General features: G+C 32.6%; 2 protein-coding genes across 3 annotated transcripts; one reads left to right on the top strand and one right to left on the bottom strand.

Moving 5' to 3' along the window:
• The first annotated feature begins 7,196 nt into the window (after nucleotides 1-7,196).
• Nucleotides 7,197-13,762, top strand: LOC149893571 (uncharacterized). Of its 2 annotated transcripts, XM_090072977.1 has the most exons (6): nucleotides 7,197-7,385; nucleotides 12,066-12,268; nucleotides 12,548-13,232; nucleotides 13,354-13,395; nucleotides 13,494-13,531; nucleotides 13,621-13,762. In XM_090072977.1, exons 1-3 carry the CDS (start codon nucleotides 7,302-7,304, stop codon nucleotides 12,933-12,935), a joined length of 675 nt encoding a protein of 224 aa, XP_089929103.1. In that variant the 5' UTR covers nucleotides 7,197-7,301; the 3' UTR covers nucleotides 12,936-13,232; nucleotides 13,354-13,395; nucleotides 13,494-13,531; nucleotides 13,621-13,762. The 2 variants fall into 2 exon arrangements, with proteins under 2 accessions (XP_089929103.1, XP_089929095.1); XM_090072969.1 differs by having other exon boundaries at nucleotides 13,494-13,762.
• Nucleotides 13,763-20,127: 6,365 nt separating this feature from the next.
• Nucleotides 20,128-21,765, bottom strand: LOC149893570 (uncharacterized). Its single transcript, XM_090069639.1, has one exon. It carries the CDS (start codon nucleotides 21,763-21,765, stop codon nucleotides 20,128-20,130), a length of 1,638 nt encoding a protein of 545 aa, XP_089925765.1.
• Nucleotides 21,766-22,385: the final 620 nt, after the last annotated feature.

Below are 22,385 nucleotides of genomic sequence, written 5' to 3'. Positions count from 1 at the left end.
AACCCTGGCCTTAGGTCCATCATGAACAGTATAAGTTATTTATTTTCCTTAAATATGTATCTTCCAATATCTAAAAAAAATCCATGTGCTCGGGTGATAAAAAGCCTACAGAAATCCTAGAAGTAGCCTAATTTTGCCAATTTTTAACTAAAAAAATACCCTAGCAACGGTATAGATATACTTAGCAACGGCTACTTTACAGCCTTTAATAATAAGTACTGCTATTAAAAATTTTAATATAATGCTTATTTTAAAGGAACTGTACAAGAGAACTTGAAAAAAAAATTTTTTTTAACTATATTAATGAAAGAAAGAACCATTAAGCTTCAAGATCGTTTTTTCCGTTTAAAACTGATGGGAAATACAGTTTTCTAAGAATTACCAAAAAAATATAAAAAATTTATTAATGGCCAATCTGAATCTCCACGTTGTCAATATCATCTTTTGAGAGTGAATAATCTCCTCTTTGATTAGTTAGTGTTGGTGCATCAATCTTACAAACAATGTCAAGAGACGAACATTGGAGAATATTTTCTTTGGTTGGCCACTTGAAGCAGTTCTTTCCAGGTGTAACAGAATATTCCATACAAGAAACATACATACCATCATCATTGACCTGATGGTTGAAGTAAAGTAACGTCTAATCATTGCTGCTTCCAAAATATTCCTTGAAATTAGTTAATCTGGTTAATAAACCAATAATTTTGTAATAGATCTCAATACACAAAAATACAATATTATAGTGTTAAAACTTCTTACATTTTTAATTATCAAACAACAACAATCCAATCACCAATTTGAAATTCAGCAAACAACTAAATATTGTTGTTTAAATCATCTTCTTCGTTTTCAGTTGCATTTTTCATATCAACAGTTTCATCAATCACATCATCAGTTAAGTTAACCTCTTCACAAAAAGTGGTTGCCAACCTTCCTGTTCTTTTTTGCTTACTCCATTTAAAAAATTAAACTTAAAGGATAAAGGAAATTGCTAAATGTTTATCTCAAGTCCCAAGAAAAGAAAAAAAATCACATTTTTTAGCATACATAACGGGTGATGACAAAAAAATGAGACTGCGTTCAATTTAAATTTGCATGTACTAATACCATTAGCTGTATATATATTTTGCATGTATTTTATTGCAAATTTATTCTAGTTTTAAATAAAAAAAAAAAGTAATTAAAATTTAACGATTTAAAATGAAAATAAACAAATCTAAGCAAGAGCTTCTCCGTGAACGTGTGTATGGATTTTACATGGACAATAAGCAAAATGGTAAATATTACACTTATTGTCATTTTAAAGCAGAAAAAATACCAAAAGCAACCATATACCGTATAATTCAACGCGCAGAAAATGGAATCGGAACTCAAAGAGTTAAAGGAAGTGGTCGAGTCGCAAAAAAAATGACGAAAAAGAACATTACTAAGCTGAAGACCATGTTTGACCACAAGGATGGCGTCTCACAAAGACAAGCAGCTAGAAAATTTGTGTGCGATCAGTCCTTTATATGCAAAACATTGAAGAAACACACAGATATTAAATGCAAAAAAAAAACAAAGATTCCATTAAGAACAGAGTCACAAAAACGTAAAATAAGAACCAGATGCAGACGATTATACGAAAAATATAAAAATCACGATTGGATAATTGATGATGAATCTTATTTCACTTTGAAGCATAGCACCATTAACGGAAGCCAAAATTTCTACTCAAGTAACACTGCTTTGACACCGCCAAGCGTAAAATATGATCCAGTTAAAAAATATGAGCAAAAAGTGTTGGTCTGGATTTGCGTTTCGGCTAAAGGTATTTCTATACCTTTTTTTGTACCTTCTAAGCAATCAATCAAGCAAGAATTATACCTGAGCGAGTGCATCAAAAAAAGACTTGTTCCTTTCATCAAAGCAAATCATCTAGACAACAATTACATATTCTGGCCTGACCTAGCAACATCACATTACGCAAAAACTGTAGTGCAGTATTTCAGACAAAATAACATCAATTTTGTTGAAAAGGAAGACAACCCTCCCAACGTCCCTGAATGCAGGCCTATTGAGGACTTTTGGTCTCAATTGAAAGGAGAAGTATACAAGAACACCTGGCAAGCAGAAACTATTGATCAACTTTGCAATAGAATAAAGTATTGTTTGAATAAGATTGACTTTACTGCCATACAACGCCTTATGGGATCGGTAAAAGGTCGAATCGATAATATTCGTAGAAATGGAGTAATAGAAGATAATTAAATATATGTTTTGAAAGCTCGAAAAATTCTCTACTTAATGCATTTTTAATTTTAAAAAAATCATTTAAAATAAAGGAGTTATGGGCTTTTAAACGCAGTCTGATTTTTTTGTCATCACCCGTTACTTTGGGTATTTGTAAATATACAAGTTAATTTACTTGCCTACAGAATAATGATCGAATTTGTTGAGTTGTCACATATTCACATGGCTTTAATATTGTCCTCAGCTGCTGGTGAACTTGCTTTATCTGAAAGGACAGTGGACTTGCTCTAATTGCTTTACACAAAGAGCTAGCTGCTTTTTTGATTCTTCGATAGTTTCATCTGAAATGATTGTTATATCTGGAACATAGATGTCATCAGCAGGAAAGCAAGACTTTATTGGTGTTGGAGCTGGTTCTAACATGTCAATACTGTTACCTTTTGAAATACTTTTTAGGTGGCTGAAGCAAAATACGGCTCCAACAGGAAGTGATAAACTCTTTTCATTATAAGCAGCAAGGGTGTTCAAAGGGATGGATCTAATTTTTGGTGCTTTTTTACTGATTTGAAATTCATGTCTTGGGTGTTGACAACTGTTTGGCTGATTCCAGCTAATACCAAAAGAAAATCGATGGTACGACCATAATGAGTCATAGCGTGAAAGATAAGTTTGTAGTCGGCTTTCAATCAAGGTTTTTTCATTCCACTGGTTTGTCGATAGTAGCTATAAAACAGTAACGTTAGATTTTCCACCTATGGAGTAAGAAATCCTGTTTCTTTTAATAAAAAAGTAAAAAATACTCTAATATTATTCATACCTTTAAAGCTTGTAAATGATTAGTTATGTCAGCAGTTAATTCGTTTACTTAAAAAATTCCATCTTTGTTCCAACGCTTAAAAGGACCACAAGAAGTCTTCTCTTTATTAAAATATACGGATTTCTCATAAGAACTGAGTTTATTCTTGCTCTCTGACATATTTTGTTTATTGATAATTATTTATTGACTAATATTAAAAAAAACGCAGTTTTTACTAACAAATTTTAATTCTTCTACTGAAAACTGCTGAAAAAAATTTATGTTATGTAACTCAAGTAAACCATGGTATGTACCAAGTAGTCATTAACAAAAATATCACACTAAGTCGGCAGTCATTCGTCCCCTAAGTATTATCTCGTTCTATCTACAAATGAAATAAATAAAATGTTCTGTTTAATATATAAAATAAATACAAATAAACATATATATATATATATATATATATATATATATATATATATATATATATATATATATATATATATATATATAAATACAATGTTCTACCTGATATAATGTATTATATTAGACAGAACATTGTATTTATTTATATATAATTTTTATTTGTTTTTATTTTAAGTGCTATATGTGTTTTTTTCAAGTTCTCTTGTACAGTTCCTTTAAAATAAGCATTATATTAAAATTTTTAATTGCAGTACTTATTATTAAAGGCTGTAAATTAGCCGTTGCTAAGTATATCTATACCGTTGCTAGGGTATTTTTTTAGTTAAAAATTGGCAAAATTAGGCTACTTCTAGGACTTCTGTAGGCTTTTTATCACCCGAGCACATGGATTTTTTTTGGTATTGGAAGATACATATTTAAGGAAAATTAAATAACTTATACTGTTCATGATGGACCTAAGGCCAGGGTTGTTATGGGTAATCTATCAAAGCGCGTTAAACGCAAAAAGTGATTTTTGGCAGGTTACTACTTTCATGTTGAATTTTTACTTTTACTGTAGAAATCTACCCAGATTAGTAAAAAATTAAAAAGAAATGTTTCTTTCATATTCATGTTGCTAAAACTACTCCTCAAAGTAGCAATTGCACTCCATGCGCAAAATTTTCTCTAAACGGGCCAAATTTTGGGACCCAATATCTCCGAAATTAACAAAAATTTTAGAAAAAAAAACTACCAGTGGCCTACTTTCATTGTTTTTTACAAAATATCTAAAAATGAGTGCAATTTGAAGACATCACTTCCAAAATTTGTTTATTTTGCCTACATTTCTCAGACAATGGCTCATAAGTAGACAGAAAAAAAAAACGAAAAAAAACTGGAAAACAATTTACCTGCTTTTCGGTAACCTGTTGTCATACTTAAACTGCTGTCATGATGCAGCTTGTCGGTGTTATTTTATGACGTTACTTCATGTTGGCTTTTAGTAAACTTTAGTTTAATTTAAAAGACATTACAATTAGACACCAGATAATCGGTATCGTATAAGTCGATACCGAGAAGAATGGTCTCGTATCGCGTGGTATCGCTTATATACTAATGTCGATACTATCAGTATCGGTTCGATACCACTCGATACCGAGAAGGAAGGTCTCGTCTCGTGTGGTATCGCTTATGTTCCAATGTCGATACTATCAGTATCGCTTCGATACCAAACGATACCGATAATAAAAAGAATCGTATAGTATCGCATGGTCTCGAATCGAGACTCAATAAAACAAAAAAACAAAAAATTAAAATGTGACTTATTGAATTTTTTATAAACTAAATACAAATACAATTGCTTTTTAGAGATTTAGTTATTGTTTTTTAATAATCTACAATACTTTGGCTATCGTCCATTCGTTGTTTTTTCCTTTGCCAAACTTTCGTTGGTATTTTAGGATTTTCTTCTATTAATATTGGCAAAGATAAGTCTGATTCATGTTCTATATCACTTTCATTTTCTTGTTCGATGGGCCATTTTTTAATGAAATTTTCAAGAGCGGAATAGTTCTGCATTATAAATACGAGCTTATCTGCCTTGTCACTATCGAGATTGTATCTACGATCAGTGATGACAAGGCCAGAAGCAGAAAATGCTCTTTCAGATGATGCAGAGGTTGGTGGAGTTGCCAACCAAGATCTTGCAACACCAGAAAGGATCGGAAGTTCCGCTGCATGCTGCTTCCACCATGCTAAGGTGTCAGTTTTTCCTGCATTTTTGGATCTTATTGATTTTTGGTATTTTTCCATTTCAAGTTTAATAGGAGGGTTTTCGTGAAAATTTCCACTTAAATGGAATAAAAGTTCGATAGAGTTGGAATAACGACATGGAAAATTACTCATTGCAGGGGCTGATCCAGGTCATTTTTCTTTGGGGGGTAGTCGGACCAAAAAAAATATAAAAAATAATGTTTGCGTTTTTTCAAAATAAAACAACTGTTTCATTTGATATTTAGAATGATTTTAGAAAGATTATAAGATAGTTAGTAATAATAAATATATTGAATGGTTACATAAATCTTTTTATTTTTTCTTATCTTTTTAATTTTATCAATAATATTTTGAAGTTTGAAGTTTCTTAGGTAGGGGAAGGGGGTAGTTACACCGAATACCACCGCCCTCCCTTACCTTTTTGTCCGCCCTTACACACTGTTTAACATAATTTAATAGTTTGTAAAAATTTAATATAGAAATAAATGTTGAAAAAATCTTTTCTTTCCTTTTAATCACGGTAGAAAAAATTGTAATAAGGATAACAGATGAGAAATTAAAATACAGAAGTGGTACCACACAATTATTTAAATTAAAACAAAGATACCAGATGAGAAATTAAATGATAAACATGATGTCATACAACCAGCTTAGAGAACTTTTTTTTATAATTAATGAGCCATATATATATCTCATTAATTATACGAATTTACTATTTTAAATTACAAATCGTTTATAAAAATAACATGGAAGTTCTCATGATGACCCGAGTTGCAATAGCAAATGATACTATCGGTACCAAACAATACCAACATAACCGATAACTTTTGACACTAGTATCGATATCGATACCGTAAGGTATCGCACCGAGACCAAACGATACCAACATAAACGATACTTTCGATACCAGTATCGCGTGATCTCGATATCGATACTGTATGGTATCGCACCGATACCAACATAACCGATACTTTCGATACCAGTATCGCGTGATCTCGAAGTCGATACTGTAAACTATCGCATCGAGACCAAACGATACCAAACGGTACCAACATTAACGATACTTTCGATACCAGTATCGCGTGATTTCGATACCGATACTGTATGGTATCGCACCGATACCAGACGAGAAATCGAGACTCGAGACCGATTATCTAATGTCTACTTCCCACTATATCCACAAATGACAGGACAGGCTAAAAACAGTAATACCTAACCGCAAATGTTTTACAAATTTAAAAAGTAGAGACATTTGGGTGTTTAAAAATGGAGTTTCATTTTCCATAACTTTAGTAATCGCTGCAAAATCAAACACAGAAAATTGTTTTTAAAAATTACTTATTGTTCTTCAAAACACAATAACATCCAATGCCATTATGTTTAAACCATAATAGAAATAAAGATTTGGTCTGTTGAATAGTTGTGTCAAACACTTCTTACCACAGAAGTTTGGATAGCCAACCGTAGATGCTTCTATGCAAATTTGGTTTTGTCCCATTCAATAATTGTCCCATTCATTAAGGTTCTCCCCTACCACTCTAATTCAAATTAAAAATTATGAAATCAACAACTGAAACTATTAGTTAAACTTGTTAATAAAGTTCTCCAATCATTTTTTTTACAAAAATTGCAAAAGTTTTTATTGTAATGACAAAAACTATAATAAACTTTATAAAAGTTGGTTAATGAAATTGACAGAAGATTGCGGGTTTCAATGTGAAATATTTGCATGATAATTACAAAAATTATAAAATTAAATGCGAAGGAATGTCAGAGTATTCCAGATTGGAATGTGTGCCGAAAACCAAAGTTTTACTTTGATGGCACTTCAACGAAACTCTACTTTCTCTATTTTTCACAATTGCAATTTTTAATGAAAGAGTTTCTATGTGGAAGTTTCGTCAGAGCAGAAGATATATAAATCATTGAAGCATTGAAAGCAGTTAAAAATTTTCGTGCGTTTAAATATTGCATTGAAAAATATTTTTTTGAAATAATTTTCTGTAGGCGAACTTTTTGCTACAAAAGTTGTTTATAAAACTAATATTTAATAAAAGGTGGTCACAATAAACTTTTATGATCTTCGTTTAGGAAAATGTTTTTTCGGTGGACGGTTGTAGCTATCTGTTTTTTGTTTTGGACAGCTTGGAAATGTGAATCTAGGCACCGGAGATCTCTCGTAAGTTTAATGCATTATTCAAAAAAAAATTGGAGTTTAAATATAAGGCATAGAGTTTAATAAACATATATTTTTTATACTTTACAACGTTTTCAAGTTTTTATTTCTTATTACTTCACAAGGTTTTCCGATCCTATATTCATAATAAAATTGTGTCATGTAGTGTCATGTCATGATAAAACAGCGTCATAACTTATCGTCAAGACGCTCGATGCCAGAAATCGAGGTTAAAACGATGCGACTCGGTTAAGAGTAAAAAGGATTTCAGTGAAATACATTTTACTCTTAACCGAGCTTATAAAATCAGGTAAAGTCTTGTAAGATTTTTTAAAAATATTATTAAATAGAATATCATAGCAATATAATATTGTACAAAAAATAGCTACCAGCTTACATTAGCTTATCGACATATGTTGGTGATAGTGGTGTCTCACATTACAGTGCAATAGCTGCAGGTTATGAGTGCCGACTCTTAAAGTCATCAAAGTTGAAGCGGATAAATATTCATAATAAGGTAGTTGAGAATCTCTCTAGGAAATCAGAATTAACCATTATGTACCCTGTTTAAAAAAGGGTAGGTGCAAATTGAAACAGAACTCAAAAGACTGGCGGTATATCCACTTAACATATCAAAACCTGGTTTATTTTAATGGCTATCTGCCAAAAAAAGCCTAAATTGCTTGTCTCACAGAGTAAATAAGCTTTTCCTCTCATTTCTGAGGTGGGCAATGAGATCAACAGCAAGGCAAACTTTATTACAATGTTTTATGACAAATAAACTCTCACCAATCAGCCAGTTCAGTCAAGAAGTTGAATAATTATTGATGCTGCTTTAAAATAAGATGAAACATTTCAAATAATTAAAAGAAAACAGAATTATCTTTTATTTGTCTAAAGCTATGATCAATTACTTTGTGAAAATATTATAAAGTACCTCGAATACAATAACTTTTGAAAAAAAAAAAAGAGAGAGAAATAGATAAATAACAAATAGTGATATAAGAGAGAGAAACATCCAATTAATTAGTGTTCCGCACAAATTCAAATAGTTTGATCAAATATGCGTCAAATGTTTGAAATGGCCAAGTTCAAATCTTCCTATTTTTGAATTTAGATCAAATTCAAATCTTTCCAAGATTTGATGTATATTTGAACGTTATTTAACTTATTTCATTTATTAATTTTAGTTATCTGAATCTATAAATTTTATTCATATTGCAGCATTTGTTACTATTTCTCACACATTACAGCTTCTTTTATTCTTTTTAATCCAACCAAGACTTCAAGCACTGGCAAGCTTGAATGGTATCTGCAGAGAGAAGATTTCTTTTGTCAGTAATAAGATTTTTTCCTAATGAGAAGAGCCTTTCTGATGATACAGATGTAGCAGGAATGGCCAGGTAATCTCTGGCCATTCTGGATAGGTTTGGATATTTGTCAGATCGAGATTTCCACCAAAGTAATATGTTGCTATTATTGCCGCCATCTATCTTACTTGTATCATTACAATAGTTTTCAAACTCATTACATGGGTTTGATGAAACACGCGATTTGAACGGGGTATATTTTGAAACGTTTTGAATGCTTGTAGCAGTTGTACCATTGCTTGGGGCATAATTGATTTGATATTCACAATTGACTGTGTCCATAATCTTTGTATACGACTCGCTGTTTGCGCCCTTATCATTTTTGTAATATTCAATACCAAATCTTGGGTCCAGGACAGTACAGATAGTAAAGCAGTCACTAGTCAAATTATAATATTTTGACATTTTTGCGAGCGCTGCAACTGTAGAGCGGTGTAGATTATCTTCAGGGTTGGTTTTTGTGGTCATCCATTCAGTAATGTGATCCAAAAGAATATTGAAGAGAGGAACCACCAAAGACAATGTGGAATATGAATCACCACTAATGAGCTGGGTAAATTCCTTGAATGGTTCAAGATACAAAACAATTGTTTCAAACCTGTTCCAAACATCTGCTGAAATTGATAGACAACAGTCTGGATTGTTTGCAGTTGAGTCAAAATCGCAAAAATACGCAATGAAACCAACTTTTAATTCCATTGCTCGTTTAAGCATATCAGCTGTTGAGTTCCATCTTGTAGGGACATCAAGTATTGGTTTTAAGGTGCAATTTGATTGCTGGAAACCTTTGAACCTAGAATATGATTGAGGACTGGATCGGATTTTTTAAATTCCTGTTCTAAGTTTTACAAGATCATCTTTCAAAACATCCAAACCTGCTTGCGCGCCCAAATTCAGCACATGAGCAAAACACCGGATATGCTCAAAGGTGGTTTTAATTTCGTACTTGGAATTTAAAATATCCATAAATGAATTATTATTGGAAGCATTATCTAAGGTAATGCCCATTCCTTTGCTTGTAAGACCGAATTCAATCAAAACTGACAAGAATGCATTAGATAAATTTGAACCTGAATGGGAATCAGGCAAGGATTTGAAATCAAGAGTTTTGGCATGTAGGTTCCAGTCTTTGTCAATGTAATGAGCCGTTATGCCCATAAAAGCAATGTTGTTGGGTGATGTCCAGCAGTCAGTGGTGAATGAAACCTTTGAGTCAAGATTCAAAAAAAGGGTCTTTAGCAATTGTTTTTTGGTGTTGTAAGTGTCCATTATCTGGCTTTTTAATTGGCGCGCACTCATGATTGACAAATTTGGTTTCAGTAGAGTGAGTAGTTTACGAAAGTGGCTGGACTCTACCTCATTAAATGATTGATCATTCTTGACAATCCAGCTAACTAAGTATTCATTGAATAGATCTGGAGAATAAACGATTGGTGTCATTATCATGTCATCTAAACGTCGTTGCTTTGGTTCTCTGTCCCCAAGTAATTTGCTTTTGTGTTGAGAATTTAAATGGTTCATTAGATTTGTTGTCCCACCTTTATTGTAAGCATACTTGTTCTTGTGCTTTGGACAATGCTGGCATATGGCCTTGGTTTTGTCATGCTCATCAACTGTGAAATGATCCCATACAATTGATTGTGAACGTTTGGTGGTTTTTGTAACAGAAAAAGATTCGGGTGCTGGATTATCCGACATAATTAGGAATGTAATATATATTTCTGAAATAGATACATTTCAAGGTTGTTTACAAATAGTAAATATACTAATATTAAGTAAACACCTAATGAAAATGATTAAAATAATAATGGTTTAAATAATAAAAATAATATTAATAATAATGATAACAATAATAATAATTATATATAAGTCACTTGTCTTTATAAATACAATAGCTACATAAACAAAGTTAGACAGTTACAAACAGTTAAAACTGATAAAACGTAAAAGTAAACAATGACATATAGCAACTATTATAATGAAAAATAATTAATGAAAATAAGAATAACGAATATTAAAATAAATTTGAATTTGAATACACGACGGAAAATACAAACAATAGACAAACATACAAGACAATATACAAAAACGCACAGAAAATTAATAAAATTAAAAAAAAAAATTCTTTGCTTTCAAGCAAGCCATTATTATATTTTTTTATTATTTTCTTTTTTCGAATAATTGTTTCTTTCAATGAATGTTTTTCGATTCGTTATTGTTTTACTTTTTCCATTTTTATTGTGGTTAAATTGTATTTGCAATTTTTTCTTTTGATTTTTACATATATTTTTTTCTACGTTTTTTCTTTTAATCTTGTACTTTGTTTACATTTCTTTTCTTTTTTTCTTTCTCTATGCTCTTTACTTTCTCTTTAATATTAACAAACTTTAATTAAAAACTCTTTTTTTTTTTTTTTTTCCGTTATTGAAAGGCGACCGCCATTCCGGAAACCACTGCAAAGACCCCGGAATAAAGTGATATATATGTTTGCGGGCCTGTAAAATTTGGCGTTTTTTTTTCAAACGCAAAAATTGAGAACAAAGTGAATATTTGAAAATCAAATCCAAATCCTCCAGATATTTGTCAAATCAAATTCAAATCTATCCCCTCAAAGAACAGTTCAAATTCAAATCTTTAAAGGTTTGACGTATATTTGATTTTGCCGAACACTACAATTAATATAAAATAATACAAAAGAGAGAGAAATACCCAAATAACCTTAAATAATGCAACAGAGAAAGAGAAATAATACAAATAATGAAAAAAAGAGAGCAGCAGTTCTAGTCAAAGCTGCAATTCCTCCGGTGGAGGGCTGTTTATAACATAAACATTTCTCCTATTCTAACAAGAAACTACAAAAGCTTTTTATGCTACTTATACTGCACCGTTATAAAATTAAGTTTTTACTGAAGCACTATCACAGAATCAACTACAATAAATGCACTTTTCAGATGTGAAAAAGAACAACACATCATTTTTCCATCATCCACTTTGAAATACAATAAACCTTCAAGTATAACTTCATCAGTAAAAAAGAACGCTTTACACCACGAGTATTTAAATTTGAATCACATAACTTATTGTTTACATCTTCATTTCTTTTGACATTTTCACTTCTATGACACTCTTAACATTTGGTTTTTCATATTTCAACCAATACGTTTAAGTTTTGCGTTAAAAGTTATTAACACACTTAAATTTATTAATGCGATACCAAGCTTCAGTACTCAACGATGGCTTATCAAAAGCAAAATATTACTATAATAAGGTTTTCGTCTAAAGCTTTAGGATGAATCACTGCAATTTATTTCAGAATTCAACGAACAGTTACAAAAAGAGTATTGAAAAAATTACCATGGATGATAAAAAGGCAAAATCATTTTTGTATAAAAGGGATAATACTGATACATTGAGGGAAGAATGTTGCGGTGAAAGTGTTTGCCATTTTGAAGAGCAAGAAGAAACCACTATGTCATGGGATGGAATTTATCAAATATTGTGTGAAATATCAATAAGGTAAATAAATCTAACGGTTAAAAGAGAAGTCTGAGTTTTTTATACTTTGTGCTTAAGTTCTTTAAAAGTTTCCTGCCTTGAAAAATGTTTTGTAAAGCATGCTTGCATAGAAGGCAATATGAGCTTTTGTTCGTATGAGTATGAAACTTCTGAGAATCCTTTATCTACCATTAGAGCTTTATGTTTGTTTTCTGGTTTATAAATATTAGTTAACAGTATATGAACTTTCTTTCTCAGACTTGACTATTTTCCCAAAATTTGATTGCAACTTTCTTCTAGTGAACAAAGAAAATGCAAGTGCGGCTTTCAAAGTGGTACATATTTTGAATGCGCGGCAGATATTGTTGGTAGAAAAAACTGTGAGAATCCATGTCCATCTAAGGACGATTTTTATTGCTCTTTATTTCGAGTTTGTGTTCCTAATAAATTGCGATGTGATTCTAATAATGATTGTCGAAACTGGCCTGACGAGAGGAACTGTACAATAACAAGTATACATACTAAAAGTAGCGTCATATCAAATACAGAACTAAGAGTAAAAGACGAAAGTAAGCAGATTTATTTTCATTATTGTTGTACTACTGTTGTTGTTAATGCTATTGCCTTTGTATTAATGTATAATATATGTGCAATCATACATATGCATAACAATTGCATATTTGAATAATTGTATAGTTGTATCAGTGTACTTACCCTTTTATCATTTTACTACCACTTTTGAATGTTTATAGAATCCAAGTAATTAGTCAAACTAATTGAACAAACTCATACACCGCTGTACCTTACAGTGCTAAAAGGCCTATTTTTAAAAAAATTATTTTTTCAGGTAAAGTTTCATCAAGAGAAAGTCATGAAAGTAAAGAAGAATCCAAGTGTCATTTTTTATCTCTTCATATAAAGCTGTTATTTCTGTTTGAGTTTGAGTGAAAACAAAGTTTGAATGTCTCAATCTCCATTCCCACATGTAAGCTATTAACATTATCAAATTTCTTTTATGTGATTTTAATCATGCATAAATGTATGTTATCAGTTGTTAAATGTCATTGTTAAAGTAAATATCATTTAATAATATGATTTTTATTTAGTTCTAGCCTGATTGTATAAGTACATCTCTTAATTTATCTGATGTAAGTAAAAGTTACTTTTCTGCTGTTAATCGTGATGAGATGATTTATTTGTTCTTATATGAAAGTGTTTTATTGCTACGCCTTTTTTTTTTTTAAAGGTTTTCAGTTTTCAACTACCTGTATTGCCCAGCCAATTGTAAGTTTTTGAAAATTGGGATCTAGTTATATATTTTAGGTACACAAAAGTTTGATTGTGTTTTTTAATTTTTTAATGATTTCATATAGGTTTCAAGCATTCCACGGTCAGATATACAGTCAGTTGTATGCTGTAAACTATTTTATGTTCATGTATAGGTTTTCTCTTAATCTTTACTGCATTTATAGTAATACTATTTATATCTTGGTATATAAGGCCACCATGCTCTAAAACCCTAGGATATAAATAATATATATATATATATATATATATACAAATATATATATATATATACAAATTATTGTTATTAACCTATTTTTGTTCATTAATCAAACTATTTGGAGTTTTCTTTGTTGTCTACTTAAAACCATTCTTTTTTGTTAGGCGTTTCAAAGGATGACAAACTAGTTAAAAACTCATGCATGAGTATTAAAAATTATGGTTTCCAACTTTTCTTAAATTTGGTTTATCAATAATTAGGATCAAAATCAAACTGAACCTAAGGTTCAGTTGGATTTAAGCTCTAAACCATTAAACATTGGTTTAACCAGATGTCACCTCAACTGCAGTGATGATCAAATAATTTTGGTCCAATTATATTTGATAATTTTTATATATCCAAGACTTTGGGATGTAATGATATATAAGAAAGGGTTATAATTTTTTTACTACGATAGTAATAACCATGATACTATCAAAAATAGCTGTATTTTTTCTATAAAAGAATAATTACAAAATAACAAAAAACTGCTGTTTTAAATAAACATATCCTTAACTTGCACATTGATCTGAATAACAGGCTTTTATTACTTTTATAGTATATCCAATATAATAAATCATCACATTTGTAATAGACAATATTAATTACTTGAATTTAAATTATAGTCACATTTAGGTAATTTATAACTTTAGAAATTATAATTTAACATACAAACACAACTTATCTAAAAACATCTATAACTTTGTAGCCCTAACATATTTTTAAGATCTAACATATTTTATTTGACGATAGTAATAATACACTTGAATTAATTGATTTTTGAAGCTAAACAAACCAACTTGTTATTTTCACATTTAACCAAAACATGACTGACTTCTATATGCTATATAGTATACCTATATAATATAGATAACACAGCAACACTACTTTTTTTTTCTGTTGAAAATAGACAAACTTGAAAAACACCAAACAATGTTTCGAATAAGCCTCGTAAAACTGTAAAACGTTTTCTTAATCCAGTAGCATTTTAATTTCAAATTAAATTTGAATACATGCAATTGGTTTTGCGATCAGCTACACTTTGATCAATTCATGATGTGTATACGCTTACTAAGTTGAGAATTGAGATTAAATAGATGCAGACTGTTCTTATTTTAGCTGCTAAAATGATGTTCTAAAAATATTGTAAATTTTTCATTTTCATTAACATACCATATGTCATATAACTATTTAAAATAATTACTTTTAAACAAAATCAAATGTGGCAAGTGGAACTTTGTGTTAAAACTTAAACAGATTTATATCTCAGGAATAGATGGAAAATAATGCAATTACTGTCTTCTTATTAACAACTTTTATCATCAGATCTGCCATTTGTAGTGAGATCACATTTTGACAAGGCGCATAATTTCATGCAATAAAAACTTTGAACGCCCAGAGAATGCAGATAGTTCAAAAATAAAGCTGGCGGAAAATGCAGATAGTCCAATTTTGTTTTGGGCGGAGATTGCAGATAGTCCGATTTTGCGCGGAGCCATCAATATACTAGATGTCTAACTTGCGGGATTTTATTAGACGAAAAGTGAAGCCGCTTTTTTTGTTTACAAATTTAGTCCGCTATTTGTAATAAGGGCAAGAGCTATATCCGATGTGCGAAGTAAAAGTAAAAATGAATGCTGAGAGCATCTAAATTTCTCAATAAATTAAAGATATTTCAAAAAATCGTTTTAATAATGACTTAAATAAGTAAAAAATAGTTGCTGCAAAGAACCGAGTGCTTTAATCTAGTAAACTTTTAATGCGATTGTCCACTTTTTGCAAAACTCTTAGTTAAGAATTGGAAATCTGTGAAAAAATGTTACTTCCTTTCATGTGTCTATTAGAACAACCATACGCAGCTCATGAAATCACTATTTTAATGTTAACTTTTAAAATGTCATGTAGGTAGATAAGCTTTTTGCCCGAATTAGAAATGGATTCCACGGCTTCACTTTTCGGCTCGAAGTTAGACATCTAGTAAATAAAATATATCATTGATTTTTTGAGTATTTTTTTCCGATATGTCGCCATTTTTTTGCCTCGACTGCTCTATAAGCTCCATAATATATATTCCACTGTGCATTATTTTTTAGTAGGTGTATTTTATAATGGGATTTTTCATAATTCATTTGATAATGCAAAACCTTTTAAAAAGTTTCTCAAGTTTATAATTATCTTGCAAAATGCGGCCAGGTATTTCATGTATTCGTTTTTCATATTTCATATATTATTTCATTTGTCATAAAAGGCACATAATAACCCATTTGTTTTTGTCAAATAAAACTTAGTTTATATATAGCTGGTAAATCATGTTATGTTAAAATTAAATACTTAGTTATTCTTGTGGTTTGCCATAAATTGGCTTTGCTAAATTCTTTAAAACTGTGACAAATTATTTTTTTTCTTTATTCTGTTTACATTCATTTTATTTATAAGATATTTATCCTTAACTGTATATATTTCTGTTGTTAAACATAAAAATAGAAAATTTTATAATATTCATAATCGAGAAGTCTTTAGCAATAAAGTAGATGGAGTAGTTCCCTGGACATGAAACCAATATGCTTTAGGTAGCTACAAAACAAGTTGATATTTTGTATTATTCATTATATCTCTAGTTATACATGTACTAAAGTAGTTAAGTAAATGATCTCAATTTCTGTATCATCAGTGTTATTTCTTAAAATATCAAGAATATTTAGCTATGTAAACTTAAGCTTGCAAACTGATTCTATTGCTGTTATCTTGAATAACTAAAAGAAAGTTGATGTGACTGGTTAGACAAGACCAAAGATTTTCGACGAATCCGACAGACTTTAATATAATTTAATTTCTATTGTTTAAAACAAAAGATTTGTAATAATGCGCAACGATCATGGTCCGCAAAAAAAAACAATAGGTTGCACGTCCATCTCTTAAGATGAGTTTCCACTCATCCGTTTTAGCTTCGGGAAAGGAAAGGGATGGGAGAATTAATCACGTAAGCATGCGCAGTTTGTAATTTAATTTTGAAAACTACTCACTGCGCATGCTTACGTGATTATTTTTCCCATCCCTTTCCCTTTCCTGTAGCTAAAACGGATGAGTGGAAACTCACCTTTATAGGTCCATGATTATATGTATTTTAATCATTATTTGCGTTTCGTAAACGTAATATTCCTTAGTTACGAAACTTACCTACATTTTTTTGAACTACATTTCTGCAGTCCTGGTGTCATTAACTTGTCAAATTTCTCCAAATGGCGATGGTTTGGTGAGGTCAGAGAGGGTGGTCAGGTTCCAATTAATGACTCGTAAGAGAAAGAAAACACTGAGGTCTTGGATTCAGATTGCTACTCAAAACACCTTTCAGTCTCAGTACTCAGCAACAGAGGAGCATGTCAGAACACCAGGCAGGAAAAAACTGAACAGATACGACTTACCCAAGGCAGTTAAATGACAAGTTGTGGTTGTTGTTAGAAGATACATGTACAAACAAGTTTAACATTTTTTACATAATTTAAAATTCGAAACATTTTTATGACAACTTCAATAAAAATGAAACTATTCTAATGTATGTGTATAATATTCTTTAATAGTACTTTAGTAATGAATGAGTTTCTAGAAAAGTCTTCGATAGTAGTTATTGTAAGAACAGTCAGTTTCGAAATTTTATGACAATTTAACAGGAAAGTATGGTAACTACTAGAAAAGGAGAGTTCTGGGACAAACCCATTTTTGATCTCCGTTTTGTATTTTTTTGATAATTGAGGGGTGTGAAAATGTTTTGATCTCCGTTTTGTATTTTTTTGATAATTGAGGGGTGTGAAAATGTTTTGATGATTTTGGGGTGTCGGGAAAACGTTTTTTCATGACGTGATAAAGCATCATGAAAAAAAATTTAATTTTTGCAAAGGTGTTTGAATCTTGCGCGAAGTTATGCGTAATAATATGCTTGTCCGAGAAGAAGGTTAAAGCTTCCGGATTGACCGACTTGAGCGTCGCCGGAGTTGAGAGTGACGACGAGCCTTCTTCCGGCTGCGACGCTGGGCATGGAGTCTGCATTTGCAAAATTTCTGTAAAAGGAGATGGTGGTGGTGGATCCGATGGTGGAGCTGGATTGTAACAGAAGTCCAGTCGATGTGTTGTTGAATGAGGATACGTTTGATCCGTTCCAAGAAGACAAATAAAAATCTTCCAATCCAGACGAGGAAAAGATGCATTTGCTGTTACCGTCATATCCAGAAAAAGTGGTGTAATTGTTGGTGTTGTATGGTGTCCAAGGACTGAGAACGGTTCCGTTTCCAGGAGGCAAATTGCCGTCGTACATTCTGACTCTCGATTCCCACCAGCTTCCAGAAGCGCCGATGATGTGCATCCTGATGTATTTTAGAAAAACTCCATTTCCTTTTCCATTTGTGTCAAACAAAACATAAACGTTTCCGTAAGTGGTGTTTAAATATCTGAAGGTCTTGCAGTAAAGTTTGAAAAGAGGGATGGAGGCAGGAATGGAGTCAAGAGTGGAAATGAACGGCTGAATCCAGTAAGTGATTGTGGAGGTATTTTTGTTGACCAATTGGATGCTGATGTTTGTCCTGAACGGCATGTCAAGAGTAAAATATCCTCCCAACGAAGTGTTGCTCAAAACGTTGCATCCTTGCAAAGAATTCACGTAAAAAGGTCCTCCGATGGGTGAAAAAAGCAAGTCGCAAGCAAGTCCAGTGTTGTCCACTCCTATTCCTTCTGTGGTTTCTGAATAATTTCCAACGTTAATCTCACCATCTGTAAATATTCGAATGAAAACATTTCCAGGAAAAGTTCCACTGAGAGCCAACCACAACCTTCTCAGAATTCCAGGTCCGTCCGAGTAAGTGAAAACTGTTGTCGTGGCGGCTGATGCTATTGTTTGCGATTTTAATCCCAAGGACGAAAATCCTGAATTGGGAACAAGCCCTAAAAAGTTGGATTTTTGCAACAAAACGTCTGCGTAACTTTTTGTTGCGGCGTCTTGCGCGTTTGAAGGGTCGAGCACATTGATCAGTTTATGCGAATTCAAATCCAAGTCCGCTGTGCCAACTGAAGTTCCTCCTCCTCCTGTCGAATGCGTGTCCACGTAATTTTTTGTGGCGGCGTCGTGCGAGTTGGTTGGTTCTGCCAGGTTGATGATTTTTTGAGAGTTAAAATCAATGTCTGAAGTGATGGTGCTGGATCCATCCGTTTTGATATAAACGTTGCTTGTTGAGTCTGCTGTAAGATTTTCTAAATAAGCGCTGAACTCGTTTCTGTTGAATTTGTCAATCATTGTTTAAAAGGGTGAAAATTTTTTTTAATTCGCACGTGATCACCAAAGGGTGTTGACAACGTCTTGAAAGCTGTTTCCCTCTTCACATTTTTTCAAGACGTAAAGACACAAGTGACCGCAATAAGACGTGTTTCCAAATTGAACCCTTTCGCTGTTGTAAAAGACTGGGCTTTTCAAATAATCGACGAGCTCGACGAGAGGGGGTTGAGCGTAAGAGTCAAAGCTGAACTTTGCGTCTCCGTCTTTGAACCAACACACCCAATCAAACCCTCCGGTGCTCGAATCCCCCGTGTTGATAATCCCGCATTCTTTTTTTCTCGGTTTTTTTGGCAATATGTCTCTGACAAAAACCCCGCGAAAATTTTTTATTTTTAGTTTTTTTGCTGCCTCCATCAATTGAAAATTGGTCAAAGCCTCGTTAGGCAAAAAAATTCTTTCCACATTGATCATTTTGTTCATTTTTTTATTTTGTTCATTTTTTTCTTTTTTTAATTTGCTTCCTCATTTTTGTCACTTACCTTTTGTTCCTTTTCTTTTAATTTGTAATGACCATAAGCCAACGTGTGAATTCCATCTTCCAAAATGACTCTTTTGTCATCGTCGGAGCTGAGAGAGGTTTTGTTGATTTCCTCCGTGTAAACGTCATGCAAATGAGATCGGATGACATTCATTTTGTTTAACTTTTCTTTTTTGGTTTCGAGGCATTTTTTGTAATCGTCGTGGGTGATGTATTTTTCGACGACATATGCTTTCACCCCCTTGCATTTTTTGCATTTTTTTTCTTGTTTTTCTTGATGTATTTTGTAAGAGTAAAGTTTTGACCTGAGACCGACAAACTCTTCAATCTGTTTTCCTCCAGTTTCGTCTTTGAACTTTCCAATAACCTTTTTGTTTTCACCTACTTTGAACCCGGCGCTTTGAATGGCAGGATGGTCTTTTGGAAAATCGCTCGTGTCAAATTTTTCAAGTACATCATCAGCAATGTCTTTGTAAAAATCGTCTGTTTTTATTTCATAAACCAGCGAGTCCGTGTCTGTCATCAGCAGCTTGGCTTTGTCACCAGGATATTTTTTTTTTGATATAATCGTAGTGGAACTCGAACATTAAGGTTTTGCTCAAATCCAAAATGGACATCCCCAAATAAATTGGTTTGTAAAAAATTTTTGTCCTTTTCATGTGAACGGCAATCAAGTTTTCGTCGAAAATCGTGTGTCGGTCGTAATTTGGTTTGCCCGACAATTTTATTGCCTTTTCCTTTTCTGTCACCACGTCCACTCTTTTTTCAATGTTCTCCATGGTTTTTCCAAACACCGAGTTGTTCATCAGCTTGAAAAATTCTTTCTCAAACTCGCTGGTGGCTTTTGTTCTCAATTGTGTGTTGAGGTCGATGTACGGTTTCATCCAATCACGTTGCTCAAATTTTATTCCTCTGTGCACCTTTGAGATTTTCATTCCCAATCGTTCATACAATTTCAGGTTTTCACAGTGAAGGACATAATTCTTTTTGTCGTTTAAATTTGGAACGAGTTTATCCACTTTTCCAATTTTCATTCTCTCTGGGGCCAACGGATAATCGTTGTGTTCATCGTGAAGGCTTTCAGGATAATCCAAATCAACCTCCAAAATGCACGGAATCGTTCTCCAATTGGACAGTTCGTCTTCTGTCATCCATTCGAATCCTCCAACGGGAAGAGGTTTGCACATGGCCCAGCCATACAAATTGTTGGCGTCCTGGTATTGAACGAATTTTGATGGTTGGCTTGGATCGTACGTGTCGCCCATGTATTTGTTGTTTGATTTTCCATGCCGGTTGGAGATCATGCTTATACCTCCACGGGTTCCTTTTTGGATCATTTGAAGCATGTCAGGGTCGCTTAACAATTCCAATATTATTTTTGTCAGTTTCAAACAAGCGTCCCAAGCCAACCCGGGAGACGTGTAATACCAGGCTGGATCGAGCTTGTAATATTTTATGCAAACGTCCCTGAAATTTTCAAAGACGTCAGCCAGAATTAAAACGTCCGACACGTTGTACAAATCGTGATAATCTCTGAACGTTTTGCATTGAAACACGTTCCAAACCTTCTGCGCATGCGCGTAATCTTCGTCGCTTATTTCCTTGTGGTTGAGTTTTGAGTCAAAGTCTTTTTTTGGAGGCAATTGCGTTTCATGAAATTTTTCGAATCCATCCATCCAATCGTAAGGGTACACACCTTTTTTTCGAAGCAAATCGAATTTTTCTCCTTTAAAATATTTTGCGAAGTTTTTGAACTCTTCCGGCTTTAAATTTTTTGACAAACTGTCCAAGCTGAAGGCCATGAATTTAAAACTGTCGATGAATCTTAATTCAATTTTTTTTTCTTTTGTTTTTCCGTCTTTCCCAATGTAATCTCCCACTTTGATTTTTTTCGAGAAGCTGATGTATTTTTCCTCGTTGCATGGGATGCAGGTTATTTCTCCTCCCAATTTTTTGATAAACAAATGGCTGTCGTAGCCTGACAGATTGTGAAAAACGACAGGAACAAATTTTGGGACTTTGTATTTTAAATTGCATTTGTTGTGGGCCGCTCCTCGATATTTTCCAGTAAAATGGCAGTGATCACGCACCTTTTCTGCATCGAGAATTTTTTCTTCGCAAATGTGGCAAACTGTTGCAGATTTGAAATTATTTTCATCCTCCTTTGTAAAGACCATATTTTTTTTCAAGTTTTTTCCAAAAATTTCTTTTATTTCTTTTTCCAACTCGCAGACAAAATATTCTCCAATGTCCTCATCCTCGCTTTCCGACACAGATATTGTTGGAACACTGCTGTAAACTGTTTCGTCAAAACATTTGATGTGAAAGGCAAATGAGCTCGGAACGTGACTTTGAAACTTTTTGGTGTACGACTGGTCTGGGTTTTGTTCGTACGAGTCCATCGGTTTGACAAAGCTTTCAAAATCCGCGTAAACGATGAATGGAACCCTCATCAACCTTTCTATGTGCTCAAATTTCATGAACGAATTTTTTGGAGGAAGATCCATTCGTGTCGCGCTGTGCTCTCTGCCTTAAAACGAATGTTTTGAAAGAGCTTCCTCGCTGTTCATCCCCTGCAAGCAATTTCTGCAAAAATATTTTTTTCCGTTTCTGTTGGATGCTTGGGATGAAATGAGTCGACTCAGATTTTTGATCAGACAATAATGATTTGTTTTTCCGTCTGAAACAAGCAGCAAATCTATTTCATGCTTTCTGTTCAAGCATTTCGATATTCGCAAAGGGTGTATGGATTTTTTTTCATATCCGAAAACGTTGACGCTGATGTCTGGATTGTTTT

This window comes from Hydra viridissima, unplaced genomic scaffold (genome assembly GCF_058129835.1).
Source record: "Hydra viridissima isolate aposymbiotic clone 2 unplaced genomic scaffold, HvirCarnegie_v1 scaffold_1, whole genome shotgun sequence".
Taxonomy (NCBI): Eukaryota; Metazoa; Cnidaria; class Hydrozoa; order Anthoathecata; family Hydridae; genus Hydra; species Hydra viridissima.
The sequence above is the reverse complement of the archived record's forward strand: the minus strand, read 5'-3'. Positions and strand labels throughout refer to the sequence as shown.